Source organism: the organism of the source record quoted next, unplaced genomic scaffold (assembly GCF_019419815.1).
Source record: "Pyrus x bretschneideri cultivar Hongxiangsu unplaced genomic scaffold, Pyrus_bretschneideri_v1 Contig13, whole genome shotgun sequence".
NCBI classification, from domain to species: Eukaryota; Viridiplantae; Streptophyta; class Magnoliopsida; order Rosales; family Rosaceae; genus Pyrus; species Pyrus x bretschneideri.
In genome coordinates, this window is record NW_025999424.1 from 5,950,976 (window position 1) to 5,961,217 (window position 10,242).

A 10,242-nucleotide genomic window follows, 5' to 3' on the forward strand; every position below is an offset into this window, starting at 1 on the left:
TCTCCCTTTTCTAAAGCTCTCGTAGACGTTATGCAGCTAATTCTCACATAACTAGATGGTGTAGTTTTGAGCTATATTCTCTAACCTCTTTATGTAAATTCCAATTAGGCTCAGTTGCTTACCTAAAAACTTTAATAGTGAAAGTTGAATAAATAGATTTGTAAACCTAAGGAAGAGTGAATTGGTATATATGTGCAAACAATCCCGTTATTTAGACTGCTAGAAGACAGGCCGAAAATGTGAAAGTGTGTGGAAAGTCATACCCATTTATACGACATGTATACGCCAAAGACCAATGGGCTATTCAGCTTTCTTTTTTTTTCTTTTTTTTTCTTTTTTTTTTTTTTTTTTTTGTTGCTTTTCATTTCAATTATTGTTTTCTTGCAAAAACGGCAAACTAATTATACACGAGAACTGTTGAATATAATATATTGAGGTATGGTGCAGATACAATTTTATATTTGTTAAAATAATAGTTCGTATAAGTGCTAGAACCAACATTGTCCTTCTTGTTCTTATTAGTAAAGTACTAAACACTGTATAAATAATACGGTAATTAGTCTGATGTTATACCAAATGCCCGACTAATTGAGTCAGTACAATCCGTTGACTATTTATCCTATCCGACTGAAATAGTCAGTACAGTTTGAACTGCCAAATAAGGCCTAATAGATGACAAAAGCAAAATGATGTAATCACAATCTCATTTTTATGAGGACTTCCATGGCACATTATAACTATGTGTAAAAAAAATGTAGAAATTTTTATTCCTTTGACGTTGTATTATTACTACAGAACACGACATATTCACAATAACAATATAGAGTGTCATGTAAGTCGCTCTCTATTTCCACACATTACCTTTCAATATTTTATACTCATGCTGATAAAAAGTTGCACAACAAAGTGTGTTGAGCAACCTTCTAAACTAAGCAAAGTAGGATGAGATTCTTAATGCCAACGTGCGACCATTCCTTATGTGTGAAACAAATCAAAGCCTACCTCAATGGAATACATTTCATATCTATAAGTAACACTTTTTGGCACGTAAATATTCTTATTTCTAAAGAGTAATGCAGAACAGTTCCTATATTTTCCGGGAAAGAGAACGACGGACCCTAAGCCCAACCAGGAAAGGGGATCTTTTTTACCTTTGACCAACTTTTCATCTTCATTTCATGTGAACATGTTCAAAACTAGTTATGTAAACCAACTTCCATCCAAAGCGGTGAAGGTCGAAAGGCAGGCTCATAATCTGAAGTCTTAAGGCATCTTAAAGTGACAATAATATCCTTCATCACAAGTGATGAAAGTCAAATTGGATGTGACTACCAAAGGAAATTACCCATGTCCATCATTTGAATGCTCTTCCATGTCCGTAGAAATGTGATCGACATATTTTAACCGCGCACATTTAATTATTATTTCTGTAAATATTCTATCTAATTATTTATTATTTAGTCAACTCAAACAAGTTAATGATTTACATGTTAATATTTTTATAATGAACCGTCCAATTTTCTAATACATATGAATAAGAAAAAGATCTGTATTCTGATTGATTAATTTTTGTCCAATTCCAGATACGATAACAATGGCCCTAAATTTTCTTCAAAAGAATTAAAAAAAAAAAAAAAATGAAACAATGCCCCTTATAGGTGGGAGAGGAGACACCAACTTTATAAAATGACATAATTAGCCTTGACAAGTTTCTGAGAAATAGAGGAGGCAACCGCTGGCCCCTGCAGCTGTATAGAATCAAAGCCGACCAGCAATTAATCCACTGTTCCATTTCTGTCATCCGAAGGGAGACCACAACCCTCCTCTTTCCAAGAACCCCGTTGCAGTTTCCGCCCCCCCTTCCCTGTTCTTTTCTTCCATAATATAAATCCTCCACACCCCTTCCATATTTTCCTCACACAACCAGAAGCCAACATCTAATTTCTCTCCAAAACCCAATACATATATCAGAGAAAGAGATTATCATTTTTAATCCCACAAGATCATCAATCATCACCTATGGCAGGAGTTGGAAAGAGGGCTGCTGACGATTTCGAAGACCTGCTGCCGCAGATGGCTGATAAGCTCGGCGGCGAGGGGCTGATAAGAGAGCTGTGCAACGGGTTTCAGCTGCTGATGGACAAGGACAAAGGGGTCATTACGCTGGAGAGCTTGAGGAGGAATTCTGCATTGCTTGGTCTGCAGAACTTGAGAGAAGACGAGCTTGTGAGCATGGTGAGGGAAGGTGACTTGGACGGTGATGGCGCTCTGAACCAGATGGAGTTTTGCGTTTTGATGTTCAGACTGAGTCCTGAACTGATGGAAGAGTCTTGGATTTGGCTTGAGCAAGCCATGCAAGAGGTGATTAGCGATAAAAATAAGAGACCCTAATTTCTTGATCCTTTGTTTTAATTTGTAAGTAGAATATCATTGGTAGCGAATTTGATCAAGGAAGAGTTTTACTTTTCCTTGGGTTATATGCATGGTTTTTTTTTTTTTTTGGGTCAATATATGCATTGTTATTTCTTCGTGGTTTTACTTTCAACGTTATTCGTACTGAAATAGTCAAATTTGAAAAATACAGAGAAATAACAGGCACCTTCTTTTAGTTGTAATTCTTGGACGTGGTGTGTGTGTGTGTGTGTATATATATATATATACATACATCGATTTCTTTTACAAAGAATTTATGCGGATCTTGAAATCATACGTATTAAAGTTAAGTCCAAGTATAATTTCTTTATAAAGATATGTAACTAATACATGTGTAATTATATTTCGGAAAATTGATTGGAATAGCTGTGGAGCCAAAAATAATAAAAAAGAATATAGAGGTGACACGTAGATTCTAGGATGAAAATGACAAAATTACCCTCAATTAACACTGGAATTCCTACACACGAGCAGTGGACAATCATCCATCAATCAAGTTATAAGTACCCAAAATAGGTGTTTATTCAAAACCTATTTAATCCAAGGTTCTAAAAAATGTTAGGCGCTAGGCTAGCCGGGCGGTTGGCTAGCGCCTAGGCAGCGCCTAGGAGGCCTAGGCGAATTTAGGTAAATTTCTTGTATATCTTGTAAATAAGTGCATATTGACACTTACAAAAAATTATACTTGTATGAAATCCAAGGATAAGATAATAAAAAAATGATAAAATGCAAAAAAAGTATCCAACAAGTTCAAAATTTAAAAACACATTAAGCATATATGCCATACACCATAGTGAGGAGTATTGTAGGATGACACATGTACAACAAGTTCACAATTTAAAACAACATAAAATGGAAAATAAGAGGAAAATAAGGAAATTTAGTAATGTAAGATACTTATCTTTAGTATCCTGGAATTTAAGTTGATACACAACACACCTTTTCTATAAAATTAACAAAATTTCAAGGTATAATTAGAACTTAGACTTTAAACAAATTTCACACAAAAATAAATAAAAAATAAAAAACCACTTAGCCGCCTAGCCTGCCTAGCTTCCTAGGACCGCCTAGAGCCACCCTGATTTTTCCAGCCATTTTGCACAAAATCGCCTCGGTTCCAAGGTGGCCGCCTAGGGTGTTTTTTAGAACACTGATTTAATCCATCCTCATCAAATATTCTCCACAAGTAATTCCCAAATCTTTCCTTTCAAATTATATTAATTAACTAATTAATTGATTTATTATTCAATTAATTTATTAATTTGCTACAAATCATGAATCTCACCCAAAAAACCATCCAAGTGCCCGGTCTATCTCCTCCCAAATGGGCTACCACACCCTTATATAAACACCCTCATTTTCTCTAAAACCTAAGTTCTACACTCTTGCTAAATTCTCTAAATTCTCCAAACACTTTTCCCTTAATTAAAATTCTAACTTTGGCATTGGAGGTTCTTCGGCCAAAACCCCACCTTTCATTGTGGGCACGTGAGGCTCTTGACATTGACCTAAGATGTTATTTGTTTTGTAGGTGCAATTTTGTCCAAGAAGAAGAAGAATGAAATATTAAAATCTATGTCTCTTATAACCGACAGTAATTCCGACACCATGTTAAGTAGTGTCGAAAATATCCTATCCGCCACTATGTTGTATAAAACTGACACCAACCATCGACACAACAAGGCCCTTTTGTAGTAGTGTCATTTGAGAATAAGTTAGTCACGATGTAGCCTCTTAGGATTTTGTAGCATTTCTGGCATTCTTCTCTATTAATAATATTCTTATTATTTTGTAGTCTTGTTCGTTCCGCACTCTGATATTCAACTATCCACACATCGGCAATTGAAACTTAGAGATTGGCTCCAATGGAGTTCAAACTTGTTTTCAATCTTTTTTAGGAAGTGACTCTTAAGAACTCAGGGAATAGTCATGCGAGACTGATGAGTATATAATTTATGTGGTTAAACTTATATTGGCATAGGAATTATGGAAAGAAGGTAGAGGCTGAAATGGAAGTGATAGATGAATTAGTAAGGGAAATGTGTCAGCTTGATGAAGCTCTGAGGTGTATTAATGTAGGGTTTTGTGTGTTGAAGAAGTCCCGATGATGGACCAACAATGTCCTTGGTAATTTGTCACATCTTGGGCTCGACCCCACCGTCGCACGATATTGTCCGCTTTAGGCCCCAACCATGGCCTCACGGTTTTGTTTCTAGGAACTCACACGAGACCTTTTGGGAGCTCACTGGCTTCGGGTTTCGTAAGAACTCCGAAGTTGAGCGAGTTCACGCGAGAGCAATTCTAGGATGGGTGACCCACATTGTTAGATCCCATATCGCCCAGGGGAGTGGATCCGCTATGCCTTATATGTACATGCCCACCTCCAATTAGCAAAAGGCCTTTTGGAAGCTCACTGGCTTTGGGTTCTGTCGGAACTTCGAAGTTAAGCAAGTTCGTGCAAGAGCAATCCCAGGATAGGTGACCCACATTAGATCCCACATTGCCCAGGGGAGTGGATCCTCTATGCTTTATATGTACATGCCCACGTCCATTTAGTACGAGGCTTTTTGGAAGCTCACTGGCATTGGGTTCCGTAGGAACTTCAAAGTTAAGCGAGTTCGCGCGAGAGCAATCCCAGGATGGGTGACCCAGTGGGAAGTTCTTGTGTGAGTTCCCACAAACAAAATCGTGAAGGTATGGTCGGGGTCCAAAGTGGACAATACCGTGCTACGGCGGAATGGAGCTAGGTCCAGGATGTGACATAATTCATATGCTTGCCAATGAAGCTACATCTCTGCCACCGTCCAAAGCGCCTGCTTTTTCAACGCATAAAAATTCCAATAGTGAAGTTGTTGGTTCTTCTTCTCAAGCATTTGTCAGTTTTTCTAATAATGCAATCACCATTAGTTTGGCAGAAGTTCGATAAAGCTTCGACAATGTTACCTTTCCTAAACACATTTTAACATTGGGATTTGTAACGAAAATTAATAACACTGTGATCAGTGTAAAATTAAATGCACAAAAAATTGGCGATGTCTGTTATATAACTTAAAAGAACTTCCTTCTTTGAATTTCACAATTCTTATCTACAGATGTCCTAGCTTCAAGGCTTCAATTGTGCTTCATTTACAACTATTATTATTTTGGCAAATGAGCGTGCTTCACAACTTATGTTGGTCTGATTCAGGTGCATTCAACGGTAAAAACACGTATTCCTCATGCCTCAGTTATTTGTCTAGGCTTCTTTTTGGCGTCGTATCTTTTACACATTGTAGAGCAATATGAATATGAACACATTGGAGAGCAATATGAATATGAACACATTGGAGAGCAATATGAATATGAACACATTGTAGATCAGTTCATATGTTAGAAGAAATTGTGAGTGCGAGATCGGATGCAATGAGGTTACCAGTCACCAAGTACGTCATTGTTAATTAATTGATCTCATAATCTCTCATAAAGGGATGCCAGAAAAATCTAATAAAGCAAAATGTCTGATTAAAAAAAAAAGGAACAAGAAAATTTGGTTGGTGGAGATAATGGGATTCTCATTTTACACATTACCAACTGTTTATCCCACTCAACCGTTATAATTTTAGTAGCCCACTAAGAAAGCTTAAGGTCGATCCCCTTTAAAAGATGGGATTTTTCAAATAGATTCGTGTTCATATAGAGGGATAGTTAATTAAATCTTTTAGCGGAAAACTTTGGATCGAATTCTAATCTCTTTGTCTTCTACACATACGTACACCACGAGATTACACCACAAAAAGGAGTATTCTATGGACGCTTTATGGAACTTGCAGGTCGTCAAGTTAGCTATATATGTGAGTTCGCCTCCTCGAGTCCTTGGTCGATAGTGATAACCCTAGAGGATGACCTAGTGTGCTCTTCTCCCTTCTCTGAAGCTCTCGTAGACGTTATGCAGCTAATTCTCACATAACTAGATGGTGAAATTTTGAGCCATCTTCTCTAAGCTCTTTATGTCAATTCAATTAGGCTCAGTTGCTTACCTAAAAACTTTAGTAGTGAAAGTTGAATAAATAGATTTGTAAACCGAAGGAAGAGTGAATTGGTATATATGTGCAAACAATCCCGTTATTTAGACTGCTAGAAGCTTTGTATGAGCAGTGAATAACGAGATGGGGAGGCTTCCCATGGTCTGAACTGGAAAAAGAAATGACAACTGTGACAGGCCAAAAATGTGAAGGTATGTGGAAAGTCATACCCACGTATACGACACGTATACACCAAAGACCAATGGGCTATTCAGCTTTTTTCTTTTTTTTTTTTGCATTTTTGCTTTTCATTTCAATTATTGTTTTCTTGCAAAAACGGCAAACTGTGCGCAAATTATACACGAGAACTGTTGAATATAATATATTGAGGCATGGTGCAGATACAATTTTATATTTTTAAAAAATAATAGTTCGTATAAGTGCTAGAATCAACCTTGTCCTTCTTGTTATCAATACAGTACCAAACACTGTATAAATAATACGGTAATTAGTCTGATGTTATATCAAACGTCCGATTAATTTAGTCAGTATTATCCGATGATTATTTATTCTATTCAACTGAAATAATCAGTACAGTCCAAACTGCCAAACGAGGTCTAATAGATGACAAAAGGAAATGATGTAATCACATTCTCATTTTTACAAGGACTTCCATAGCATGTTATAACTATGTTAATGTGACATTACATGTCAATAATGTAAAAAAATGTGGAGAATTTTATTCCTTTGACGTTGTATTATTACTATAGAACATGACATATTCACAATAACAATATAGAATGTCATGTAAGTCGCTCTCTATTTCCACACATTACCTTTCAATATTTTATACTTATACTGATAAAAAGTTGCACAACAAAGTTTGTTGAGCAACTTCTAAACTAAGCAAAGTAGGATGAGATTCTTAATGCCAACGTGCGACCATTCCTTATATGTGAAACAAATCAAAGCCTACTTCAATGGAATACATTTCATATCTATAAGTAACACTTTTTGGCACGTAAATATTCTTATTTCTAAAGAGTAATGCAGAAGAGTTCCTATATTTTCCGGGAAAGAGAACGACTTTTCATCTTCATTTCATGTTTTCCTCACACATGAAAACATGAAAACTAGTTATGTAAACCAGAAAACTAGTTATGTTTTCCAACCAGAAAAGAGGCTTTTTTGAGCCTTTGACCAACTTTTCATCTTCATTTCATGTGAACATGTTCAAAACTAGTTATATAAACCAACTTCCATCCAATGTGGTGAAGGTCAAAAGGCCGGCTCATACTCTGAAGTCTTAAGGCGTCTTAAAGTGACAATAATATCCTTCATCACAAACGATGAAAGTCAAATTGGATGTAACTACCGAAGGAAACTACCCATGTCCATCGTTTGAATGCTCGTACAAATGTGATCGACAAATTTTAACCGCGCACATTTAATTATTATTTATGTAAAAATTCTATCTAATTATTTATTATTTAGTCAACTCAAACAAGTTAATGATTTATATGTTAATATTTTTATAATGAATCGTCCAATTTTCTAATACATATGAATAAGAAAAAAAATTCGTATTCTGATTGATTAATTTTTGTCCAATTCCAAATACGATAACAATGGCCCTAAATTTTCTTCAAAAGAATACAAAAAAAATGAAACAATGCCCCTTATAGGTGGGAGAGGAGACGCCAACTTTATAAAATGACATAATTAGCCTTGACAAGTTTCTGAGAAATAGAGGAGGCAACCGCTGGCCCTTGCAGCTGTATAGAATCAAAGCCGACCAGCAATTAATCCACTGTTCCATTTCCGTCATCCGAAGGGAGACCACAACCCTCCTCTTTCCAAGAACCCCGTTGCAGTTTCCGCCCCCCTTCCCTTTTCTTTTCTTCCATAATATAAATCCTCCACACCCCTTCCATATTTTCCTCACACAACCAGAAGCCAACATCTAATTTCTCTCCAAAACCCAATACATATATCAGAGAAAGAGATTATCATTTTTAATCCCACAAGATCATCAATCATCACCTATGGCAGGAGTTGGAAAGAGGGCTGCTGACGATTTCGAAGACCTGCTGCCGCAGATGGCGGATAAGCTCGGCGGCGAGGGGCTGATAAGAGAGCTGTGCAACGGGTTTCAGCTGCTGATGGACAAGGACAAAGGGGTCATTACGCTGGACAGCTTGAGGAGGAATTCTGCCTTGCTGGGTCTGCAGAACTTGAGAGAAGACGAGCTTGTGAGCATGGTGAGGGAAGGTGACATGGATGGTGATGGCGCTCTGAACCAGATGGAGTTTTGCGTTTTGATGTTCAGACTGAGTCCTGAGCTGATGGAAGAGTCTTGGATTTGGCTTGAGCAAGCCATGCAAGAGGAGATTAGCGATAAAAATAAGAGACCCTAATTTCTTGATCCTTTGTTTTGATTTGTAAGTAGAATATTATTGGTTAGTGAATTTGATCAAGGAAGAGTTTTACTTTTCCTTGGGTTATATGCATGGTTTTTTTTTTTTTTGGTCAATATATGCATGGTTATTTCTTCGTGGTTTTACTTTCAACGTTATTCGTCCTGAAATAGTCAAATTTGAAAAATACAGAGAAATAACAGGCACCTTCTTTTTGTTGTAATTCTTGGACGTTGTGTGTGTGTGTGTGTGTGTGTGTGTACATACGTACATCGATTTCTTTTACGAAGAATTTATGCGGATCTTGAAATCATACGTATTAAAGTTAAGTCCAAGTATAATTTCTTTATAAAGATATGTAACTAATACATGCGTAATTATATTTCGGAAAATTGGTTGGAATAGATGTGGAGCTAAAAATAATCAAGAAGAATATAAAGGCGACATGTAGATTCTAGGGTGAAAATGACAAAATTACCCTTGATGAACACCGGAACTTCTACACACGAGCAGTGGACAACCATCCATCAATCAAATCAAAAGTGCCCAAAATAGGTTTATTTAAACCCTATTTAATCCATCCTCATCAAATATTCTCCACAGGTAATTCCCAAATCTTTCCTTTCAAATTATATTAATTAGCTACAAATCATGAATCTCACCCAAAAAACCATCCAAGTGGCCGGTCCATCTCCTCCCAAATGGGCTGGCCACACCCTTATATAAACTCTCTCATTTTCTCTAAAACCTAAGTTCTACACTCTTGCTAAATTCTCCAAATTCTCCATACACTTTTCCCTCAAAATTCTAACTTTGGCATCGGAGGTTCTTCGGCCAAAGCCCCACCATTCATTGTGGGCACGTGAGGCTCTTGGCCTTGACCTAAGGTGTTATTTGTTTTGTAGGTACAATTTTGTCCAAGAAGAAGAAGACGAAAATTTACTTCCACAAATTGATGATTCATTGAAAGTTGAGTCACACACTCATAGAAGACTCTCGCATTCAAGGTTTTCTTGTTCATTTGTAGATTTTTATTTCTCAAAATTCTTTGATAAAAACGTAAAAGAAAAGTACAATCGCAAGAGATTCGGAAACCTTGATGAACAGAAATTCCAACGTTTAAGAATTAGGATCGTGGCGATCTATAAGGCTCAACGTAACGATGAATGGAGTGGCACCACCCTCACGGGGCACCACCATAGCAACCACAATGATGGCCACCACAACAAGATCCACAGCACCATGACCATGGCTCGAGTCGTGCTATCCAAGCCCACGAGAGCCTAAGCCCAAGACAAGCCAGCATAAGCCTTTCAAGTCCAATGCGAGCCCAACACCTTGCCGAGCTGAGCCCTAGCCTTACACCACATGCACCACACGCCGAGTAGCCC

The 10,242-nt window shown here is 37.2% G+C and overlaps 2 protein-coding genes across 2 annotated transcripts; both read left to right on the plus strand.

Moving 5' to 3' along the window:
* Positions 1 to 1,875: 1,875 nt before the first annotated feature.
* Positions 1,876 to 2,497, plus strand: LOC103946969 (calcium-binding protein PBP1-like). Its single transcript, XM_048578681.1, has one exon. It carries the CDS (start codon positions 2,020 to 2,022, stop codon positions 2,389 to 2,391), a length of 372 nt encoding a protein of 123 aa, XP_048434638.1. The 5' UTR covers positions 1,876 to 2,019; the 3' UTR covers positions 2,392 to 2,497.
* Positions 2,498 to 8,236: 5,739 nt separating this feature from the next.
* LOC103946968 (calcium-binding protein PBP1-like) lies at positions 8,237 to 8,997 on the plus strand. The gene has a single exon (XM_009357797.3). It carries the CDS (start codon positions 8,480 to 8,482, stop codon positions 8,849 to 8,851), a length of 372 nt encoding a protein of 123 aa, XP_009356072.2. The 5' UTR covers positions 8,237 to 8,479; the 3' UTR covers positions 8,852 to 8,997.
* The last annotated feature ends 1,245 nt before the right edge of the window (positions 8,998 to 10,242 follow it).

What these genes read in the sequence shown, in the direction of transcription:
- LOC103946969 (XM_048578681.1), top strand. Translation starts at nt 2,020, where the DNA reads ATGGCAGGAGTTGGAAAGAGGGCTGCTGACGATTTCGAAGACCTGCTG.
- LOC103946968 (XM_009357797.3), top strand. Translation starts at nt 8,480, where the DNA reads ATGGCAGGAGTTGGAAAGAGGGCTGCTGACGATTTCGAAGACCTGCTG.